At 39.0% G+C, this 24,095-nt stretch overlaps 2 protein-coding genes and 1 long non-coding RNA gene across 3 annotated transcripts in view; 2 read left to right on the forward strand and 1 right to left on the reverse strand.

The window, feature by feature from the left end:
* ano6 (anoctamin 6) lies at positions 1-18,759 on the forward strand. The gene is made up of 21 exons (XM_005797246.3): positions 1-23; positions 189-332; positions 4,549-4,619; positions 6,641-6,769; positions 8,401-8,466; positions 8,541-8,828; positions 9,694-9,807; positions 9,896-10,011; positions 11,363-11,497; positions 11,632-11,734; positions 12,778-12,838; positions 12,959-13,104; positions 13,205-13,282; positions 13,493-13,724; positions 13,809-13,978; positions 14,823-14,920; positions 15,621-15,754; positions 15,863-16,068; positions 16,213-16,409; positions 17,155-17,260; positions 17,359-18,759. Exons 2-21 carry the CDS (start codon positions 251-253, stop codon positions 17,575-17,577), a joined length of 2,751 nt encoding a protein of 916 aa, XP_005797303.1. The 5' UTR covers positions 1-23; positions 189-250; the 3' UTR covers positions 17,578-18,759.
* Positions 16,385-24,095, reverse strand: part of LOC111611842 — a 25,963-nt gene continuing 18,252 nt past the window's right edge. Inside the window, exon 3 of the long non-coding RNA XR_002754270.1 lies at positions 16,385-16,457. This is a non-coding gene — a long non-coding RNA (uncharacterized LOC111611842). The remainder of the gene's footprint in view (positions 16,458-24,095) is intronic.
* The window catches only part of pwp1 (PWP1 homolog, endonuclein), a 5,228-nt gene continuing 784 nt past the window's right edge, over positions 19,652-24,095 (forward strand). The window contains exons 1-14 of the mRNA XM_005797187.3: positions 19,652-19,837; positions 20,075-20,133; positions 20,217-20,410; positions 21,564-21,649; positions 21,731-21,827; positions 22,127-22,237; positions 22,357-22,487; positions 22,644-22,714; positions 22,926-23,022; positions 23,113-23,174; positions 23,246-23,357; positions 23,513-23,603; positions 23,695-23,816; positions 23,927-24,032. Of these exons, the coding sequence (XP_005797244.1) occupies positions 19,772-19,837; positions 20,075-20,133; positions 20,217-20,410; positions 21,564-21,649; positions 21,731-21,827; positions 22,127-22,237; positions 22,357-22,487; positions 22,644-22,714; positions 22,926-23,022; positions 23,113-23,174; positions 23,246-23,357; positions 23,513-23,603; positions 23,695-23,816; positions 23,927-24,032 (1,405 nt within the window). The 5' untranslated portion in view covers positions 19,652-19,771. The remainder of the gene's footprint in view (positions 19,838-20,074; positions 20,134-20,216; positions 20,411-21,563; positions 21,650-21,730; positions 21,828-22,126; positions 22,238-22,356; positions 22,488-22,643; positions 22,715-22,925; positions 23,023-23,112; positions 23,175-23,245; positions 23,358-23,512; positions 23,604-23,694; positions 23,817-23,926; positions 24,033-24,095) is intronic.

Below are 24,095 nucleotides of genomic sequence, written 5' to 3' on the forward strand. Positions count from 1 at the left end.
CGCCTCCTCAACCCCACCCTATTGTATGATTTTCATTTTGTCAAGCTTCAACTTGACCAACTTTTTTTGTTGTTGTTGTGTTTTGGTTTTTTTTGTTCAACTGATAGTGTGTTGAAATTATGCAGGAATGTACCGGAGGCTGAGTCGCGCTTTAAACCCACACTAACTCGCCTCTTGCTTGTTCACAGAGTGAATCCGTGGATTCGTGTTTGTTTCAGCTGGAGGTCCCTGCTGACTCGCTGCGGGGACCATGGACGACAATATACTCGAGATGGAGTCGGACAACGAGGACTTCGATGATTCGAAACTGGGCATGATACACGAGGAAGTTGGTGAGAGCGCCACTTTTTTCTTTCGCAAGAGACGTTTTCAGTCCTGACGTGCCTATTGTGTCTGAGCTGAGGTATCTTTAATTCTCCTTAACTGCCTCGGTAATTCTGCTACTCTTCAAACAACGTGCTTCTTTCTTTTTTTTTTTGCGGTGTAACTCTAAAACCGCCACTAGATACCAACATTTCTCCTTATTATTTCTAATCGATTGTAACTTTAACTTGATGACATTCAAGTCACAACTTATTTTTATTTCTACTCAAGTTTTTACATGCTTATATGAAACCCACTGTGTTGTCACTAGCTGGTCGATAATAATGTAAAAACTTAGTGTTTAAATGTTCAAAATATGCAAACTGGGTTCAGTGGAAAACTGCTCAGCACTGGGCGTGACGTTCCCACATCTCGGAAAAGCCCCATTCCACCATTGCATCTGGACTACATAAAAAATAGTCGGACAAATGTTTGGAGTTCTAAATGTGCCAAGATGTAGTGACATTAATACGTGGTCATATCTACAGTTATTTTTTGGGGCTACCTCATCCTCTGATACAAAGCTCGCAAGAAATTTGGGTTTAGCATCTCAAAAGAGTTACTTCTCTAGCGTTTTTTTGTTAGTTTGGTGTACAGGAATTAAAAGTGCCAAAAGTCTGAACATGTTCATAAGTGTAATTACCTTTGCCTGCTGCCTTATCTGTGTAAAAATGTACATGCCAATACATTTGACTATATATATTCAAGTCTACTGTTCAACCCAAAATTATTTATACCACTGGCAGATACTGGCTAGCATTTGGAAAGTTCAGGAGCGCCATTTACTTTCCATTGCACTGATTGGCTGTACCTACAAGAGTGAAAATAAGGAAGACTGTAGATATTAGCTTTGGCAGAAGGCATAGCTATGCACAGGCTGCAGATGTGAACATGTATATATATATTTGATATATTTTGAATCCCATATATCTGAATAACAGTACTACAGAGGTGCAGACAAGTTGAACTGAGAAATGAATGTGGCTTGACTGGTTTTTAATTTCCATATTCATTCAGCAGTTAAGTCGTTTTAGACCTCTGCAATACTCACTAACGTATGTGATATATATTTTTGGTATGTTTGGATCCCGTAGGGACATAGCCTATTTGGCTGTATCTTTCAATTCAGCCACATTTATATCATTCTGTTATACAGGAATCTAAAAGTGCCAAAAGTACCCGTCATATATGTACATGTTCTTGTGTACATTGTACTTGGTCAGTTTTATTTTTAGACCCTCATATATTCTTTCTGTGTAGTTCTGATTTCTCTGAGAAACTAACAAGAAGCTTGAAGGAATTTCATTTGAACTCATTTGATTTAACTTTCCAAAATTTTTTTACAAAGCGATGACGCAATTCATGACTAAATATAACATAGAGCATTTAAGGTAACAAATGGTTTATGGAAATCATGCTGAAATTTTATTGAAGGAAAGACATACGAGGTTTTTTAAAACATTTTTGCAAATGAAAATCTAAAAAGTGTGGTGGGTGTTTTATGTTTAACCTACCATTATAGCTGTTCACCTGTTGGGGTTATGGTTAGGGTTGCACCAGTTTGTACATCTAGAGAAATATGTCCCCATTCTTATTAGTAAAATACCTCAAGCGCAGTAATTGAGAGCACAAATTCTAAGTTTACTCTCATCTGATTAAAGTGCCTTCTTCCAGGTTTCATTCAACAATTTCTCATGTCTTCACAGGAGAGCTAGCTAACTAAGTCTGTTACATAAGAGTGAAATTAAGTGTTATTAAAGTTTTTGGTTGTTAATGTCACAAAGTTCAAGCGGTATGAATACATTTCCAAGGTTTTGTATGAGCTTTTTTGTCTTATTTAGCTTATTTACCTATCATGAATCCCACATTGTGTGTATTTTCGTGTATTTTTGTTATTGGTAATCAGCCATGCTTTGTGTGGTTGGGAAAATCCAACCACACAAAGCATCTAGACTGGACCACAAAGTGGTTCTCAATAGACTGCGTCCTCTATTGCCATTAATTGTTAATGTATTCGTTGATTATGTTCAGCTGAATACATAGGCTTACAGCTGCTGTCGCCCAGTTGTAATTGCTCTGTTTCCCATTGATCTGATACTGAATCTAATTTGGCACTTGAATACAAAATGTTTTGCAAAGACAAAGTGCTTCATTATTGTTTTCTTTGGAAAATAAACATTTCTAAGCCGACAGGAAGGGTTTGTCATACCAAACACTGCTCACGCTTAAGCAAGATCTTTGAGCTGATTGTTGTCATGGAGGTGGCTCTGTAGTGAATTACAGATGTTACAACTGTCTAATGCAGACAGCTATTTCCTGTCAGTAGAACGGGCAGAAGAGTCTTCCTTATCTAATTTATTGGTTTAAACAGTAATCATGGACTGTAAAAAGGTGGAACAAATAAAGGTATGATGCTGTTTTCCTGCTTGGTTGAGCCGTTTTTGCTTTGCATGCTGATAGGAGGATGTTCACTTGAGAGGAAGTAAGCATGTGCTCTGTGGGCTGCGGCATAAAAGCAGATTTTTTTTTTTTTTTTTCAGCCGACTGCCACTGTTAGTGGCAGACCTGGTATATTTTTTTTTTTACAAGAGTCCGACTTAATGTAATTCCCTGGAAAAGATTTTCAGTCCATATTTCTCGAGTAGAAAGACTCATTGCGACATCTTGGCTTTCACGTCAGAACAAACGTGTGGCAGCGCAGCAATGAAGATGAAACCGGTCGAGGCATTTATGTGAAACTCACGTTGAAGCAGTGTTTGTTTTTATCAAAGTTCGGACTTTGCAAAGCCTTTTTAAAAAATATATATATAAATAATGATTCCGCTGTTATTTTCCCAGCCAGTTGCTATGGCCAGTTTGTAAAAACAACATCTGGCTTTAGTTATTGCTCCTCTTCACGTGCCAAGAAGGCAAGACTTTCCATATTAAAAGCTGTGTCGTCTTCTTGTCGTCAACAATTAGCTGTAGTGTGAGCTTCCATTCTTACCCCTCAGATGTGAGTGACAGCGCTGTGTTTTAAGTATTTGCGCCCCACAAAGTTCACTTGTTTTTTGCTTTGTCTATGTTCTAGCAGTATTTGATGAAGTTAAGATTCCTCAAAAACTTTGAGAAAAAGCTCTTTGGTTTAGTTGCTAGTTTGAAGCATTGTTAGCCAGGGGATATTTCCTGTCAGCGCTTACGTTTGGTACGACACAGAAGAAACACTCTCTATTGACTGGACATGCAAATAAGCAACAGGAAATGAATTTAAAGTGCAGCAGACATCATGTTTTTCCCCCCCAAGTGTTCACACTATTCTCCACACTATATCCTGGAACCTGAAAGGTGTGGGACAACACCCATATGTTAAAAGAATGTCTGTCAATAACTATGACAGCATACAATCTTTTGTTGCTTGCTGTTCTCGATAAGTTCTGGAGGAGTAGGCCCAGAACTTGGAGAAACACAACTAAACACTGAACCAACTTTCACCATTGCAGTGAGAATTTTTAATCTATGAAGTTAAAAAGTATCAGTGACAGTTGAATGCTAAGAAAAAGGAACGACATATTCCAAAGAGAAACACTTCCTGTTCACTTTTCAGAGTGATGCAAACTAAGGGATGCAAACTGTCAAATCAGGAGCTCCCCAGTGACAAAAGCTGAATAAATAAAGAGTCCTGTTGTCATTTACAAATAACTTTTTTTTATTTCTGTCTCAGTCATGTACTTGCACAGTGTCCTCCACCCTTATTAGCACCTTTTGTGAACCTGTCTAAAAATTCCATTTCAGGTCTTACTGCAATAGCATAACCTTCAATTTAAGTAAAAGAAAAAATCCAATGTTAAGAATCTCCATTTAAACGTCAACGTAGCAGTAATTCCTACGAAAAAGTGTCACTTGTGTACTTTAGAGACATTGTGTTGTATTTGTATTGTAAAAAATGTTTATCAGGTTATTGTGGCTTAAGGTTATTAAAAATCCCCAAATCTAAAAAAGAAGAATTCTATATAATGTACAGAATGTGCATTCATTACACAACTATGGTTTTTATATACTTAATGCATCTCCACTTTTTCTTAATTAAAACTAAGATGAACATTTTTTTGCTCTGCAAAAGATTTGGATGGAAGTAATCCACTGTGTATTTGTGCTGTATGTGTTTATTGTTTTATTTAAGGCTGTGTCATCATTTCTCTCTTACAGTGTACCCTGAGGAGTTTTTACCCACTTATTACGCTATTAAAGCAGAAGTGCCAGCAAACAAAACAAATCTGGTGAGTCCCTGCCTTTGGATGTGAGTCAGACACACTGCCTGGCCAAAAAAAAAGTCGCCACCAAAAAATGGTCACACTCTCTAATATTTTGTTGGACCGCCTTTAGCTTTGATTGCAGCCCGCATTCGCTGTGGCATTGTTTCAATAAGCTTCTGCAGTGTCACAAGATTTATTTCCATCCAGTGTTGCATTAATCTTTCACCAAGATCTTGTATTGATGATGGGAGAGTCTGACCACTGCGCAAAGCCTTCTCCAGCACATCCCAAAGATTCTCAATGGGGTTAAGGTCTGGACTCTGTGGTGGCCAATCCATGTGTGGAAAAGATGTCTCATGCTCCCTGAACCACTCTTTCACAATGTGAGCCCCATGAATCCTGGCATTGTCATCTTGGAATATGCCCGTTCCATTTGGGAAGACAAAATCCATTGATGGAATAACCTGGTCATTCAGTATATTCAGGTAGTCAGCTGACCTCATTCTTTGGGCACACAATGTTGCTGAACGTAGACCTGACCAACTGCAGCAACCCCAGATCATAGCACTGCCCCCACAGGCTTGTACAGTAGGCACTAGGCATGATGGGTGCATCACTTCACCTGCCTCTCTTCTTACCCTGATGCGCCCATCACTCTGGAACAGGGTAAATCTGGACTCATCAGACCACATGACCCTCTTCCATTCCTCCAGAGTCCAATCTTTATGCTCCCTAGCAAACTGAAGCCTTTTTTTCTGGTTAGCTTTACTGATTAGAGGTTTTCTTACGGCTACACAGCTGTTCAATCCCAACCCCTTGAGTTCCCTTCGCATTGTGCGTGTGGAAATGCTTTTGCGTTCACAATTAAACATACTCCTGAGTTCTGCTGTTGTTTTTCTTCGATTTGATTTGACCAAACGTTTAAGTAATCGCCGATCACGATCATTCAGGATTTTTTTCCGACCACATTTCTTCCTGGAAGACGATGGTTCCCCACCATCCTTCCAGTTTTTAATGATGCGTTGGACAGTTCTTAACCCAATTCTAGTAGTTTCTGCAATCTCCTTAGATGTTTTCTCTGCTTGATGCATGCCAATGATTTGACCCTTCTTAAACAAACTAACGTCTTTTCCACGACCACAGGATGTGTCTTTTGCCATGGTTGTTTAAGAAATGAGGAGTTACTCATTGCATCAGCTGGGGTTAAATAACTTGTTGACAGCTGAAAGATAATCACCTGTGCAGTACTTATCCAATAGGAGGCTTGTACCTATTTGCTTAGTTAAATCCAGGTGGCGATGTTTTATTTGGCCAGGCAGTGTACAGTACTGTAAATATATGTGCACCTTTAAATATGTCTTTCTTTTCTCTTGCTTTTTAGCCACCATAAATGTTTGATTGTTTAATTTATTGTATTATTATTATTATTATTATTATTATTATTATTATTATTATTATTTAGCGTCTTTGATTTTTGTGATGGTACTCATGAAAACATAATATCTGTTCAATTGTTGCCTGTATGGTGTTTTCTTTATAATCTTGTCATTTTCTGTTTTTATTATGTAAAGCACATTGAAACCTTGCTGCTGAAACGTGCTATTCAAATAAATGTGAAAAATGCATCACCTCATTGTTAAATCACAATTTAATGTTAATTTGTACTGAAAAAAATAACAGAGACTGTTATTGTTATGCAAATTGACCAGCATTAAACTTTTTGTTTCATACATTTCTAAGGCAATTTACACAGAGTTTACACAAGATAGACATTTTAATAGATTACAATGACAAAAGTTTCATTGTGTGAAGAGTGGGAAGGAGAGAGGGAGTCAGAGGGCGGGTGTTCTTGGGTTTGTTGACTCTTCCCTTTTTCCCTTCATAGCATCACAAATGAAATTAGCTCATCAGGGGCAGCAACTGCCTGCCGTACCAAACGTCCTTTTTAACCTGCCATTCTCTCCAACATGTACAAAGTTATGGAGGAAGACTCGTACGAGTTTCAGGACGTCGACTTACCCGACGGGCTTTGTTTCTGCCCTCAGGTTGACTACAACAACCAGCCGGACTCATTGTTCTTCAACGACGGTGTGAGGAGTGTGGACTTCATCCTGGTGTACGAAGATGAGGAGACGAAACCGCTTGACAAGAAGTGCACAGTCAAAAGACGCAAGGTAAGGTTCTCATTTCTTACACATACCCGTTTGCCTGAGGTAATTATGCAAAGTATTCTTAATTAATGAGATAAATGACACCAACAATGCTTAAAGCACTGTATTAGAAACATATGTGATGATAATAACAATCGAAAACTTTGCTTAGATTATACTATTTTATCTTTTGCAAGAAGATCGAGCTATTTTTCTAAGAAAGTAAGTTCTGTACACACAATAAAAACTCAGGAATCGCATAAAAATACTTAGTATGAAGACGTTATTGGCTGACAAATGATTACGTTTCTTTTAAAAACGCATCAAAGACTTACAGTAGGAGACACATTTTATTGCTCTGAGGAATTGTATTGCTGTCAGTCCATTATTTGCACCAGGATGAACGTCTCTGCTGGCTGTGTGTACACAATATCACCTACCGCTTTACCTTTGACGTGGCTGAGGAAGGCCGCTAAAAAACACAATTCGTGCACTTAAAAACTTCAAAGTCCAGGCTGAATTCAGTCCGAAGCTGAATTTAATATTACAGTTTGTCGAGCGTAGTTATTTTAAATTAGTGCATCCAGTTGGTTTGGGAATGAAATGAACCAAACATTAAAATAGTTTGAACAGGGCACACCCATGTATGTTTGTTACCTTGATGTCTTTCATAAGAGGCTTAACGTATTGTTTGTTTTGAAAACACCGCACCGTGTGCAACACACACCCTTGGATTTTTTTAGATTAGGTAATTAAAGAAGCGACATTATGGCCTTAATTCTTTTAAATGTGATTCCCTTCAGGGTTCTGATATAGATATATTTTTTTGCTTTTTTTGCTTAAATGAATGGCGCCTGAAAACATGCCCAGTCTCAAAGCTGATCAGCTCGTTTCAGTTCCTTGAAAATGCTGGGCTTGTAGAGCTACTCAAAAGCGGCGCTAACACTTATTGCACAGTAGATACACTGAGGCAATTTATATTTGTCATAATGTAACACACATTCTCGGTTGGCTCATTCTGTTTCTGTTGTAACTCTGGCTGCTGGAGAGTCGAATGCCAATAAAGACGGTTTTAACTGATCACTGTTGCATATAGAAATATAGAAAACCGGGCTTTTATTCAATCACATGACAGATTATTTAGTTTTCATGTAGTTCTTTCTGAGAAAAACAGGAAGAGCAACGAATTCAGTTTATTGAGTTGAATGGCACCATTTCCTGTTTTTCTTGGAAATGAAGTACAGCTGGTTATGAAAAAAAAAAGGAAGCGGCAACAACGGTGCTGCAGGTGATAACAGAAATATTGGCACAGACGCATTCCAGTTTGAATCCACCTGGAATGACTCAGTTATTTCATAAGACACTGATCCCGGTTTAGCAAAATGGTGGAAACTTTATGTTTGTTATGTTTCGTCTGTAACAAGGCTTTAAAATAATAATAATAAAAAAAAAATGCTTGGTGCACTTTTTAGATGTTCCCTTCAATTAACCCCACAGATTTTCTGCAGAATTTATCAGGACAGAGATGGTTAGCAGACAGATGAAACAAGCCTCAACGTGAAGCCATGATGATAACAGGAAGTTGTGGGTTACTATTTAAAAGTTCCTAGTTAGCCGTTTCAGTTGGAAAATTGACTCATTTCTTTTCACTGTAGAAACGGCGAGAGTACTTCGAGAGCTGCCTGATGCAGATGGGCCTGGAGCTGGAAGCAACGCAGTCTGTAAGTGGAAGCTGCCATTGTCAGTCATGTCCCCCCCCCCCCTGCTTGAAACTAACTCTCATTGCGTTCTGCAGGTCCACAAAGACAACCTCGTATATGTGAAAGTTCACGTGCCGTGGGAGGTACAGTGCACCTACGCCGAAGTCCTGCACATCAAGATTCCCATAGCTTTCAACGACCACACCGTCCAGTACTCCATCGGGAACCTTTTCGACTGTATCACCAAGCACTTCAAACCCAACGAGAAACTGATAAAAAAGGAAGCAGACTGCTACACCGCACCCTATCAGAAGGAACGTCATGGGTGCTTCCTAAAGATGGACAAGGAAAAGTACTTCACCCCATCCATGAGGAGCAGAATGGCGAGTTGTTGCGTGTTTTAAAGCTTTCGATCTCTCTGCATTGTTGAAAGTACCTGTGCCGAGTTATCTTCGTTTTTATGCCACGTCACACTGTTCGGTATTGTCATTTCATTACATTGCTGTTGTCAGGAACAAGATAAATAATAACACTCTGGCTAGGGCTGCACCGATTGCAGTTTTCCGGCCGATCGCAGATTACCGATCTTTCAAAAAGCCTAACGTACCAATTCCGATTTAGGCCAATACCATTTTTTTGTCTGAAATGTTGCTCAATATATCAAGAAAGTTGCTGAGTTGGCAACAATGGGCAACAATGTGCAGACATGACCAGTCAAACGTCTCACAGGAGAAAAGAACAGCACAGTGGTTCATTTTTTGACCTTTGCCAAGCTAGATAGGATCAGTGGATAAAGTCGGCTTCACATGTGAAAATTGGCCGATCAACGATCTCTCAAAATTAAGGAAATCGGTACCGACAAATCGGCTGGCCAATAAATCAATGCACCCTGAACTCTGGCTATACTTTGTACTGTGTTTGACTAAATTTGAGCACTTGATAAGCCAAGCTTTCAAGCTTTTCTCTTTTTTTCTCCAAATGTAAAAAATCTTTATCTTTTAAAGGAGCTTTTAAAGTGACAGGGGGTTTCTTTTAAGTCATATTTGTCACATACAGCATTTTGTAATAACTGAAGTTAACATAGTTGCTTGATTATGCTATAAAATGGCACTTTGTGCCTGGAAAAAGCATAGTACTGCCCCTTTAAGAGGGGCAGTACTATGTGTCCTAACCTGTCCTAACCTGATCTTAATGTTGATGTTGTGATTTACGCGGAAGATAACTTTTAAGCTCTTCTTCTTATCTCAGGCAAACTTCATCCTGTGCAGAGCTCCTTATGAAATCAGAGGGAATGTAAAAAAGTTTGGTATCACCAAACTGCTGCGTAGTGGAGTTTACAAAGCTGCCTACCCACTACATGATGTAAGTGTGTGTTTCTTTTTTTTTGCTGCTTATATCAGTGTAAATATGTGAAATGCTTCTGATTTTTTTATTTTATTTTTTTTTTCAGTGCAGATTCAATGTCAAGTCCACAGTGGAAAGCTGTCCCAACGAGAGATATCTGCTCTACAAGGAGTGGGCTCATCCCAAGAACTTCTACAAGACACAACCACTGGACCTCATAAGGTTTGCAAACTGTGTTATGATGTGGTTTTATATTCAAGGTTTACCGGCGTTACATTTCAAGAGTGCTAAAATAAATGATTAAGTAAATAAGGTTGATTTAAAGTGGTTTCTCAGACACAGTTACAAAGCTCTGTTCGAGAGAAACATTTTAGAAAATATATAACAGGAGAGGAGCGTTGGATCAATGCGTCACGTACTATCATTTACCTTTAAAATGTTTATTGAATCAAGAAACACGAACGAGAGATAGATTTAATCTGTAAATCAAATCTAAGGAGTCAAACGTTACTCTGCGGTTAAGGAAAAAAACTGTAGTTTCCCATTACACAGGAGCCTGAATGATTTTTGAAAGTCTGACTGGTGAATTACTGATTTTTAAAACAAAAATAATTGCTCAGGAGCATCTCACTAATCTGAGTTAAACTGTGGACTGTGGTGGTCAGTGTTACAGCTCATGTAGCTCAGAGTCATCGGTATTGAAAGGATGGGAAGTGTCATAAAAAGACTGAGTGATTCCAGTGAATGGAAAAATGCAGAAACAAAGAGACAGTGACTCCAGAACTGAATCTTGTGGAACCCCACAGTGGAAAAAACATATTAGAGGGGTTCTTCGTCTAACAGAGAAAGTAATTTCAGTTTTGCAGACAGATCCAACTTGTTAATAAGATTTTATGATAAATTGTGTGGAAAGTAAGGCTGCACCGATTGCAGTTTTCTGGCCCATCGCCGATTACTGATCTTTTAAAAAGCTTAACTTACCGATTCCGATTTAGGCTGATACCATTTTTTTCGTCTGAAATGTTGCTCAATATATCAAGAAAGTTGATGAAATTGGCAACAATGGGGTGGCTACTGTTAGCTGTAAATGTGCAGACATGACCTGGTCGGTCGGTTTGTCAGTCAAACGTCTCTCACAGGAGAAAAGAAAAGCACAGTGGTTGATTTTTTTTGACCTTTGCCGAGGTTGATAACATCGGTGGACAAGGTCGGCTTCACATGTAAAAATCGGCCGATCACCAATCTCCCAAAATGAAGGAAATCGGCACCGGTGAATCGGCCGGCCGACAAATCAGTGCACCCCTAGTTGAAAGACAAAAAGAAGTTAAATAAACAAATGAATGGACAGCTCCCCGAGTAAGCATATGGTGCCGTTAACTGAGACGTGCACAATTCTACACGTCTCTATTCTTGCCATTGTTAGAATTCAAAATTTCCATATCTTTAATCTAATAATTTAATATTTTATTTAATTTGGAGGGGGAAAAAAGCTCATCCAACTAGTAATATACCAGCAAAGTATTTTTTTTTCTTTTATTACACTTGCACAAAGAGTATGATTTCCTTCCTACAGAAAGTACTATGGGGAGAAGATCGGCATTTACTTCGCCTGGCTGGGTTTCTACACCAAGATGCTGGCTTTTGCTTCTGTGGTGGGACTGGCCTGTTTCTTCTATGGATACCACATTCAAGAAAAAAGCACATGGAGGTATTTCAGATAAATGACCTATGAGATGTATGTTGTGTTTTGTTCGTTTTTCCGTCGGATGTGAGCTTATTTGATAGACATGCTTTTCTTTCTATTGATTTCTTTTCTTTCTGTTCTTTTTGAAAACGATGCAGCAAAGAGGTGTGCGACCCCGACATTGGAGGAAAGATTGTAATGTGCCCTCAGTGTGACCTCTGCAACTATTGGATCTTAAACAGCACCTGTGACACTTCAAAGGTGAGCTTTTTGACGAAAACTGTATTTCACTTTATTTACAGTTCTTATATAAAGTATTTGTCTCCTTGAGTGCTTCGCTCTCTTTATTGCTTTCTCAAATCAATCATAAAAGTTTGTCTTTTTTTACAAAAGAAAAATTAGAAAACAAAACTTTTAATATTGAAGCTAAAACCGGTTTCTACAAAATAATGACAAATAAATCAAATATGTGACATAAAATAAATCATTTCGTTAATATTCACCCCCTTCAAGTCAGTATCTAGTCGATACAAAACTGTTCAAGCTCTGTCAGGTTGCGCGGGGATCGGCTGTGGACAGCTCTTTTCAAGTCTCCCCACAATTTCTCAATCAGATTGAGGTCTGTGCTTTGACTGGGCCACTCCAGAACATCCACCTTGTTGTCTGAAGCCATTTCTGTGTAGCTTTAGCTGGATGCTTCAGGTCATTGTCTTGCTGGAAGATAAATGTTCTTCGAAGCTGTAGTTTCCTAGCAGATAGAAACAAATCGTCCACCAGGATAGGAATTTGCGACAAGACGGTAAAAAAAAAAAAAAAAACACATACAGAAAAAAACTTGAAAGGTCACAAAGAAGAACGAGTCTTACCTCCAAGTCTAAACTGATAGTGTGCTATGTTTAATTAATCAGTCAGTTCAGAGAGAGAAACCAGAAATCTTGTAAAATTAGGGACGTTTTTACTGTATTTAAATTATATTGAAGATGTTACATTAAACAATTATTGATCTTAATTTTGTGTAGTAAGCTTTTTTGTAATTCACTTTTGTTTTTTTTTTTTGTTTTTTTTACCCCTCCAGGGGGTCTTTTTGTGGGCTCTAGTGTCCCTTATATGATAGTGGGCTGACAGGAAACAGGGAAGGAGAGGGGGGAAGACATGCGGCAAATGTCGTCGGGTCCGGGAGTCGAAGCCGCGACGGCCGCGTCGAGGACTCAAGGCCTCCAAATACGGGTCGCGCTAACCACTACGCCACCAAGGCGCGCCCGTAATTCACTTTTGTAATTGATTTGCTGTCGTTTTCCTTTCAGACCCTTACTATATTTGATCATTTTGGAACGCTGGTGTTTGCTGTTTTCATGGCAGTGTGGGGTGAGTTTGTGTCAACGTATTATTAACAATAATATTCCTATTTTCCAGGCTTTACCGCCAACTTTCTTTCCCCTAATTGTGCTTGCTCTGCCTTTCTGTGCTTCTTCCTCTGCGCTGCAGTCACTGTGTTCCTGGAGTTCTGGAAGCGCTACCAGTCGCAGTTGGAGTTCGAATGGGACACAGTGGAGTTTCTGGAGCAGCAAGAACCATCTCGCCCCGAATATGATGCCGAGTGTGTTCATGACAGGATCAATTCTGTCACAGGGGTAAAAAAACCCAAAAGAAAACGAAAAAGCATCTTGAATAGCAGCTATTTCTGTTGGCGATAGTTACCATATCGTACTAAAGTGTGTTTATGTGACGTAGGTGAAAGAGAAGGTGCCATTTACATTCTGTGGACGATGTTTTCGAATCTCAATAGGAATTGGGACAGTCCTGTTCTGGGTAATCTGATTAAAATTATTGCTACTTAATTTTTAACAGTGCCTGTAGAGTTTAAAATATAATAAACGATTCACACTGATTGTTCTGGAAACAGACGTTCATGTATGTGTCTTGTGCTTGTTTTACGTGACTGGTCTTGACTCGCCATTTTCAGCACCCAACGTCTACGCCTGATGATGTACAACAATCTATTTGCTTTTCGTCCTTCAGATCATGCTGATCGTGGCGTCCGTCGTGGCCATCATTATCTACCGACTAGCTGTTTTCTTTTCCCTGTCAATCACACTGAAAAACCCGGGCAATTTTACTACTCTGGAGCCCCTTAAAGACTACGTAACGCCGCAGATGGCCACCTCCGTCACAGCTGGCCTCATTAACTTCGTCGTGATCATGATCCTCAATACTCTTTATGAGCGGGTTGCAATCTGGATCACGGATTATGGTTAGTCTGTCCTGTACTTGTGCTTCTGTTTCCGTCTCCGTCGATTCGAACTGGTTTTTAATTTAATCTTCCACGTGTCGGCAGAGATTCCTCGGACCAGAACGGACTACGAGAACAGCTTGACGCTGAAGATGTTCCTCTTCCAGTTTGTCAACTATTACTCCTCATGCTTCTACATTGCTTTTGTAAAAGGAAAGATAGTCGGCCACCCCGGTCAACCTGTTTATATCCTGGGAAAATATCGGAACGAGGAGGTGATATTCAGTTTCTTGGAAACATTTTATTTTTAATTTTATGATATTGCAACCACTTTAATATATTATGTTGGGATTTTATGTGACAGACCAACAGAAACTAATTACTATTTGTGATTTGTAAGAAAATTTGTAGGTTTTCCTTTTGTTTTTGCTTTGGTTGCTGTACTGACTACTTTTACTTAAGTGACTGTATAGCACTTTAAAAGCACTTTTTGCACTTTATTAACAAGCACTTTATTTAGCACTGCACTTTAAGCATAGATTTGCACATCAATAATTTTGCACACAAGAAGTTTTAATTGTATTTATTGAGTGTTTGTAGAGATTAGCATGTAGCCTTTTGTTCTGGGCTCTGCACAGCAGCTCCTCATTGAGGAGTGAAGTGGTTGCCTGTGAAGGGAGAATAATTGTTACTCAGAGCAGTGAGCTGCTGGTGAGTACAACTGAGCAAATGTTTCTGCATAATCTGTTAAGTGTGGAGTGCTAATATGAAGCGACTCAGCGGTCTTTCCTGTGTCCTCTTTTCAGTCCCTAGTCAAGAGAACCAACTTTCATTGCGTTTGCTGCTGCTAGTCACTTCGAGTGTTTAACCGTAGAGAGAATGTGTTCAGGATGATGTGTTGTGTTGGATTTTTGTCACAGATAGTAGCGTTTTTTAGCCTTTCCTTGCCTTTTCACAATTATGCACTACTTTGTGCTGCTTTGTCACATAAAATCACAGTAAAATGGGTGGACTTTTGTAGTTTCAATGAGACTAGATGCGCAACGATCTGCTCATGTGAAGCTACAAATGTTTTTCTCACTTTTGCTGCGGCTTGTCCTGTGTGTCTGACTCCTGCAGTGTGATCCCGGTGGCTGTCTGATTGAGCTGACCACTCAGCTCGCCATCATCATGGGAGGGAAAGCAATCTGGAACAACATCCAGGAGGTCTTGCTACCGTAAGTAATCGCATCAAACCAACTCTTTTCCGACAGCTATCAGACAGCTTATTATGACAGCCATAATAAAGAATGGACGCTTCATGGACTGCTCTTGCCTATGTATCTTACTTTTGATCGAGTGAAATAATTACATATAAATTATAGTCTTTTCCACCGGTGCAAACTTGGATGGTGAATGTTATAACATATGATATATTTAAAATAACATCACATTGTTTTATTTATAAGGTAGCACTCTTGTGTCATATAATCTAAGTTAATGATAGGGAATAATTAAAACGTTTTAAGATTCACGAGGTGTCGGTTAGCCTTCATAGCGGGGGCTGAACACTGCTATTATCACAAGCACTACAGCTAATATTAGCTGGCATTTTACTGATGGACATAAATACAGTATAGTAATATTCTACTTACAAAATATAAACAATGATATGTCCATCTTACTTGTGAAAAGTTGACCCCAGAGCCCTGCTGTCAATAGTCCTGAAAACAAATATCCCGCCGTGCCGAGGCATCTTCTCCTGTTTTGGTTTAGCAGAGTAGGAGGGATGACCGCTCCAAGATGGCCGCCGTATTTTCTGTGCCTGTGCAACCAAAACTCTTTTTATTTTGTCTATGTTGAAAACAATCTGCCTCTTTGTCTGGCGGCAAAATACTGCAACATTTTTCATGCTCAAACATTGTCGGTCCTCCACAGGTGGCTTAAGAATCTGATCTTCCGCTACTGCACCCGGGCGTCCGATAAGAAGGTGGAGCCGCCTCGCTGGGAGCAAGACTTTGAGCTTCAGCCCTTCACAAAACTCGGGCTCTTCTATGAATATCTTGAGATGGGTAAAAATGCTTCAGTATTATCTAACATGGATCTGTACCTTGTGGACCTGTCGACATGGACCCAGTTTAGTCGCTGCAGGATCCCAATCAGTCTTTCGTTCCTCCCAGTGATCCAGTTCGGCTTTGTGACGCTGTTCGTGGCCTCTTTCCCTCTGGCTCCGTTTCTGGCTCTGGTCAACAACATTATCGAGATCCGAGTCGACGCTTGGAAAATGACAACTCAGTTTCAACGCATACTGCCTGAGAAAGCCCAGGACATTGGAGCTTGGCAGCCCATTCTTCAAAGCATCGCCATATTGGCAGTCGCAACAAATGTAAGTTGGATTTTAGCACTTTTTTGTTTATAGCGTGAAACAATGTGCAGGAAAAAAAATAACCCACATTTATAACAATTGAATGCAGACACAAACAACAACCTTCTTTCATTTAACTTGCATGCTGCTTTGGTGTCTCTACAGGCCATGCTCATTGCGTTTACATCCGACATAATCCCACGGCTGGTTTACTACTGGTCATTTTCTGTGGAGGAAGGTTACGGTAACCACACCATGAGCGGCTTCATCAACAGCTCCCTGTCTTATTTCAACACCAGTAATTTCAGTCCGGCCACAGTAACAGATGCAGTCGAGCGACCTCGCGACATCACCATTTGCAGGTGCGGGGTCTGTTTCTTATGCTCTCATTGGCTCCTCTGGTAAATGACCTGTAAAAAAACCCAAAAACTTTTATAAAGTAATCTTTTCTCACACTAGCTTAATCTCATCCTGAAAAATGTTGTAAAATCCAACCTATGTTTGAACACTTTTATTCAGCAGTGAAAAATATCCAAAACTTAGAAATAATAGTTTTTGCTTACTTATTGGCACTCCTGACAGTTCCTGTATAATATAAGTAAAGTATATTTTACTTTTTAAAGTAAAATATAAGAGTGGGTCCAGTGGACCCCACATGAGCTTTCTACCCTGTGTGTGTTTCTGGTCATTTTAGACGACTTTTTCTCTGAAGCGTAAAAAACCCCCTCGAAACATGTCAGTTAAACGCAAGAGAAATAAAAGGACATTGCATTTGGGACAATATAGCAAAATGAGCTGGTCAAAAGTACCGTTTCCCATATGCTCCAACCATTCAAAACATTAGAAAAGAGATTTTATTATTTAATTGTATTTGTTTATTGATTAGATTATGCCTTTTTGGCCAAAAGGGGTTGTACAAATAAGTACATTTTTCAGTGTGAGATTATGGTACTTGAGTAATTAATGCTTTTTGAAAACTCTTCGCCAGGGGAACCAATGTACTAAATGTGAGTGAAGCTGTCTTTGAACAGGAAATCTATCGCAGGTGTAAAAAAAACGAATTGTTTCACCCTGAAGGGCAAACTAAAATATGTTTTTCCTCTTAAGGTATCGAGACTTTCGGTTTCCTCCTGGACACCCCAGACAATATCAGTACAACATGCACTACTGGCATGTGATTGCTGCCAAAATGGCTTTTATAATTGTTGTAGAGGTGAGGGGAAATCCTACTCGGGCACACGAAAAAAAATACACGTTTCTTATTATGAAAGCGCTGGACAAAAGTATTTACTCTTTATCTCCTCTTCACAGCACGTTGCGTACCTCACCAAGTTCATCCTCGCCTCCGTAATCCCAGACGTCTCGTACACCACCAGAGAACAGCTCAAACGAGAGAAGTACCTGACCCAAGTAATCCTTCACGAGGTTAACCTGAACCTGGTGTCCAAACGCTTGAAACCGGCTGTACATGACATGTCAAGTCACATGGCAAGAAACATAGACAATGAACTCGAACTCTCAGAATACTGACAGAAACACCCTGCAGCAGGACACTTTGGTTCACTTTGGTTCACTTTGGTTTTTGTTGCTGTTGTTCCGACAATCCTTAGCATCCTGTGAAAAATGAATAATCTAAAGCTATACCTGGATGTATTGTGCTCTCTGAAGGTAAATGCATTTGTTTGAAAAACGTAAAGACTAAAAGAAATTAGGGAATCATTTCTTCCTCCATCTCTAACCACTTTATTTGGTTTATCATGATGGTTATTTTTGAGCCAGTAAATAAGGGGAATGTTATAAAATAACTGATAACAAAGAGTGGTGAGTTTCAAACCAGTTTCCTCAGATGAATTGTAGCCTTTAAATATTTAACTGGTAGATTTTGATTAATTTGAGTCCCAGTAGTTTTATGCAACATTTTAAGCTTTATCAAAGTACATGTTAACACAGAAGGGTTACACATACTTTGCTCAAATGGTGTCATATAATATCAGTATTGAATTAAAAATAACATGCAACAACATTTGAGCTAACCATAATTTTTTGTTTGTTTTCTTGTAATTTTTATACTCGATTTAAAGGCCAAGGTGATCTGTGAAACATTATTATATGTTACAAACTTAAAGCCACCCAAGTTTTTATATTTACAAAAGTACATTTCGTAAGCTGGTTTGATCTGGCCAAATGTTTTTTTTATTTAAATTAGCTTCCGCTTTGATTGCTGACAATTGTAAATTTGTAATTGTACACCAAAGCTCTATGCATCCTGTCAAATGGGGTCAATTTTTTGTAAACCTTTAACTGTTGTGAGAATAATCTCTCTTTCTGATGCTGTATTTATGAATATTGCAACTTTTCTACTCCTTAAAGTTACTTTGCTAACCACTAACTGTCTGTTACCTCCTCGAATAAGAAATAATGCACTTGATCTTTAGTTATGCATTTGTGTACAAGCCAAAGTTGTATTATTACCTGTGTTGATCAGTGGTACTACATCCATCATATATGCAAACAATATTGTTTCAGTAAGATTTTATATATTTTTGTGTTGTCACTCATATGCTGTTATTAAACTGTTTTGTTTTGTTTTAATTATTATTTAACAAGAAACAAACACTTGTTTTATTCCATTAACCCTGTGGGATCCTTTTACTCTGTGCTTCACTTGCAATTTTTGGAAACATAAAATTATATTTTGAACTCGTCTCAAAATAATTTTATATTACTTTTCTAAATACCATTTTCAGCTTCAGCCAACACCATGACATATAACGACCAATGTCTTGTTTGTTTTTGTATTTTAGAACTTATTTTAAACAGTTTTATTACATTTTTATCATGATTATGGGGGTAGCAACATTAATTTTATTTTCTTTATCTAGCCTAGATAAATTGCTCCATCTTTGTCTACTGAAAGCAAATGTTTTTTCTTAAATGTATCAACATATTTCTGTTTTATTTTGTTTTATAATTTTCACACCTTCCTATTTTATAGTCCTTTACCATATACAACAAATAGCTGTTGGGGAAGTTTAAACCATGTTTAGATGTTCAGGTGTCTTATGTTGTCTTTATTTTAAAAATATTAAAAGCAGTCAGCTTGTTAGCGACCATCTACAAAAAAAGTTGTTAAAAAAACAAAGTTCAACAACTTCTCCAAGTTTTTTTTTTTTTTTAGCATACACGCTTCTAATTTAATAGTTGCACTGCCATAAGGGGCGGTTATGTCAGATACATAGATTTTTAAGTCCAAGTTATTAAAGTTTTTAACGTTTTAGTGGGAAATGGCAACTTGACGGTCCCTAAAACGTAGACGTAAATACTATTTTCAACCGAAGCACAGTGTTGTGCTGACTTTAGTGTTCCAGTTTAGATATCCATCTTCGGTGTCTCCCTTTTCTCACATAGCCGCCGATGGAGTTCCAGTATGTGTTGACGACCTACGTTCGCTAGATTATGAAATCCAGTTTTTAATTTCTGACTTTCGATAGGCTTGAAATTTTTTACTTCAGCCTTTTGGAAGGCATTTCGAAACTAATTCGGTCCTTTTCTGCGTCTTTGACGGAATTTTAATCAGGCAGGTTTTTGAACGGCCTAAATTGGAGCGGTCCTAATCTCTCACATGTACCACAGTGTGCATGCCTGAAGTGATACAGTCTGAGAAGGGGGATAAAAGCACATTTTATGATATTTACTGCTGCTGGTCTACAAGTATTTTTACATTATGAGCTCCCAGATTACGTGTGTCGGGTGGGTGAAGCGTGGCGTTGCCAAGGAAACCCCTGACAAGGTAGGGAATGTAAACATACAGAAGAAAAATGTCAACACGGCAGTTTAAAGCCTTCGTGATCATGCTTTAGGTGCTTTTACTGACATTTTAAAACTTCAGTCTGTCTAAAAGAAATGTATGGACTAACAGATGGCATAACACATATAAGAATCACTTGAAATTAAATATACATTTATATTTCACTTTCATGTATCACGTGTGTACAAAAGCAAGGCTTCTGTTTTATTTTTCTCTCAGGTCGAGCTGAGCCAAGAGGAGCTTCAACGCATCATCACAGAAGCTAGAGACGATCTGGGGTAATCATTGCAAATGCAAAGACAGAACACTGATTTGATTTTGATGGCAAGCGACAAGTGCCACTTTTTGTCATTGAACCCAGGGACGTAGCAGGGGAAGATGAAGATGAGGAGGAAGATGAAGGTATTCCACGTGATGACGATCCATCTGGAGAAACAGTAGATGATGATGATGATGATGATGATGAGTTGGGTCCAAAGACTGGGAATGATGACGAGGAGGAAGACGATGAACTGGCGGAGTATGGGCTGGACAAGTATGATGAAGAGGATGCAGGTAAATGGGCAGAGTATTTGTGTTTTTATTTGTTCCTCCTCTTCTACGCAGCAATTAAAAATCATTTGCAAAAGTATTTACACAACCTTAAAGTTTTTTTTCGTTTGTTTTTTTTTTTTTTGAGAGACGAGAAGAACGTAGCCTTCAGTTGTGAAGTGGAAGGACGCTAGGAAAATGTTTTCCAAATGTTTTCAGAAAAGTCTGACCTGCATCCACATTCCCCCATTTACCAAAAAATGCTGCACATCACCTAAGCAGAAAGTAGTATTCATTGAAGTATTGCAGCGATAGCATCATGAGGGGAGAGGAAGCAGAATAATAGAGTAGAAAATCGGTACTTTTATCATTACTAATAAAATTGGTATTATTTTCAAAAATAAAATAAACCTTACAGTGGTGTCAAATCTAAGAAAAGTAAAATAAATCAGCTAGAAATAAATGCATGCAGATTCTACAAAATGTATATGTAATGAGATTATTAAAAAAATAGATTAAAAGCAAGATTACAGCTAAATGATTGGCAGTATAATCACCATCAAGCAAATATGGTGCCGACGTACGTATCACTTCCACCTCTTCTTCTTAATGAATGAAGAGTTCGTTGAACTGCTGGTGTGAAGTCAGCTTTAATGTCAATCTTTAAAGTTGCTCTTGTTACAATTTCACTTTGTTCCACTGACACCAACACCACCGTCGAACTAAAATACAACATAAACTTAAGTGAGACGCTGTCAATAACGACATAAAAAATGATATAATTACATATAAACATACCTCGCTGGCTGACCCTTCCTTTTGAGGTAGAAATGAGGTTATTAAATAAATTCTTAAACTTAAATTACCCTTTTACAGCCACTTGCTAAAGCTATGCTTTAACCTTTCAAAATAAGAGTTGTAGTAACAAAAAATATAAATAACACAAAACAAAACATGTCAACTAAAATTATGGCAGTAAAAATACGGACAGGCAATTGCTAATATAGCGATTCTATGTATTTATGTATTATTTCCCTTCCCCTTCACATCTGTGCTATTTTGTTTTGGTCTATCACCTACAATACCAATAGAATACCGTTGCTTTTTTTTGTTTATGACTTTACAAAATGTAGATAAATTCAAGGATATTTAAAACATTCCATCGACTCCAATTCAGCTACTGCTAACCTTGGTGACAGTCTAGCTGGGCTCACAGTGTTCAGCTCTAACGACGAGGATCCCTACATCACCATCAAAGACACGGTGAGTATCTGTTCAGATCGGGTCTTATTTGTCCCAAATAAAGTCCCACCTGTGTAATTCTGTTTGCTCACCTCCGTCTAGGACCAGTATGAGCGAGAAGACTTCCAAATCAAACCCACTGATAACCTCATCCTGGCTGGCAAAACGGAGAAGGACTGCTGCAACTTAGAGATCTATAGTAAATATATCATTTTTATTATGATAAGTGTGTTTGATGATTGGAAAACTGGAACAATCTATTACTCCTCGGTCGGAAATATAGTAGTATGGAAAAACAGTGTTTCTGCTGTGCTTCTTTGTCTAAAAACAAAAGTCTACATTTCTAAAGCATCCACTTATCTGATAAAAAAAAAAAAATCAGAATTGCGAGTCTGTGGAAATGTGTAGGAACCCTGTTTTAATCATTCATATTTGAAGTTAAGTGCATTCTTTTTTTTTAGGAAAGAGCATTTATAAATGTGTTGTGCAACTTCCCAGTTTATAACTCAGAGGAGGAATCTATGTATGTCCATCATGACATCCTGCTGCCAGCCTATCCGTTGTGTGTGGAATGGCTGGACTTCGATCCCAACCCACAAGAGGGACGAGGTAACGAAGCCTTCAGTCAAGAATAAGAAGAAAAAAAAACTCCAGTTATTTGATAAGTCATGTTTCAAGCTTTAATAAAAAGAAATCAAAATAATGTTCCTTGTTCATCCACTCTGCAGCTAACTACGTCGCCGTGGGCAACATGACTCCACAGATAGACGTGTGGGATCTGGATGTGGTGGACTGTTTGGAGCCAGTCTTCTCCCTTGGGAGCAAAAAGGCCTCCAAGAAGAAAAAGAAAAACAAAAAGGTGCAAAAATCCCATTAATGTTACACAACTAGCCGCGCATGCAGGGGAGAATTTATTTCATTTTGGCCTGACTATTTTATTGCCGTCATTGTGGCATAATAACTTATTAAAAGCTTGTTTTGGTGGCAAATGTGTGAACATATCGCTGTGTTGCAGGGTGCAGCAGCGGAGCCTGTGGAGGGACACACAGATGCAGTGTTGGATTTATCCTGGAACAAGCTGGTCAGGTCAGTGATTTTTACTCCAATCTCAGTTCTGGAAAAGTCTTAAAACATTTATTAGATCTGGGCAAGCATGAAAGATGACAACAAAGCAAAGAAAAATGGCTGTATTTTCAGACTGCTGTTTAAATCATCCGTCCATCCCTCATTTGTCTGTCTGCAGTAGTCAACCTGATATGATTTACATGTTTTATTTCCAACATTTGCTCATTTTAAGGAATGTGCTGGCCAGTGGATCTGCAGACGACACGGTCGTCCTGTGGGATCTGTCTCAAGGCAAGCCAGCCACAACTCTGCGGAAGCATACAGACAAGGTATCCCGCGATGCTGAAATGTTCAGGATTTGCTTTCTCAGCGTGGGCAGCCTTTAGCCGCTGTGAAACAACCGACTTCTTATGTTCCAGGTCCAGACGTTGAGATTTCATCCCTTCGAGGCACAGACCTTGATATCTGGATCATATGACAAGTAATCTTCGCTGCGTCTTTGCCGACAGATCTTTGTATGGTTTCGCATTAACGTCAGGGTTTCCTCTTTAGGACAGCCGTCCTTTATGACTGCCGGAATCCAGACAGCAGCTTCAGAACCTGGAGGTTTAGTGGGCAAGTGGAGCGACTGGCCTGGAACCACTTTTCACCCTTCAACTTCCTGGTGAATACTCAGAACTTCAAGCATACTCATTTACAATAACTTGCTACAGTATTTGTCTGTTAGTATTTATCTCTGTGTGTGTGTGTGTGTGTGTGTGCGTGCGTGCGTGGGTGGGTGGGTGTGTGTGTGTGTGTGTGTGTGTGTGTGTATTTAAGGCCAGCACAGAAGACGGTTTCGTCTACTGTCTAGATGCCCGCACCGATAAACCATTGTTCACACTAAAGGCACACGACGAAGAAGTGTCAGGTTTGTCAGATGCTGATGGAGAACCTTTTCGTTTTGTCGGTCTGTGTCGTTTATGGTGGAATAAGATGACATTTTTATTGAACTTTTGCAGGTTTAGACCTCAGCAGCCAGATCAAAGGATGTCTCGTCACCTCATCTGCTGACAAACACGTAAAGATTTGGGACATTTTAAGCAACAAGCCCAGCCTGGTGCACTCTCGAGACATGAAAATGGTGAGAAGTTGCGTAGTCGAGGTTTGAATAATTTTAGATAAAGCTGCAGCTGTGGAATATCTTTTAGGTTTTTGGGTGGTGAATTGAAATTTATTTTGTGGTGTGAGCAGGGGGTGCTGTTCTGTGCTTCGTGTTGCCCTGATCTGCCCTTCGTCTACGCCTTCGGGGGACAGAAGGATGGCTTGCGGATTTGGGACATAAGTGACGTTGCAGCAGGTACGTCCAATCCCTCTGAGTTTCTCCTTTTCCTATAACTTTCTTACCCTCTTCATTCAACTG

The sequence above is a fragment of the Xiphophorus maculatus genome, chromosome 17 (assembly GCF_002775205.1).
Source record: "Xiphophorus maculatus strain JP 163 A chromosome 17, X_maculatus-5.0-male, whole genome shotgun sequence".
In the NCBI taxonomy this organism is placed as follows: domain Eukaryota; kingdom Metazoa; phylum Chordata; class Actinopteri; order Cyprinodontiformes; family Poeciliidae; genus Xiphophorus; species Xiphophorus maculatus.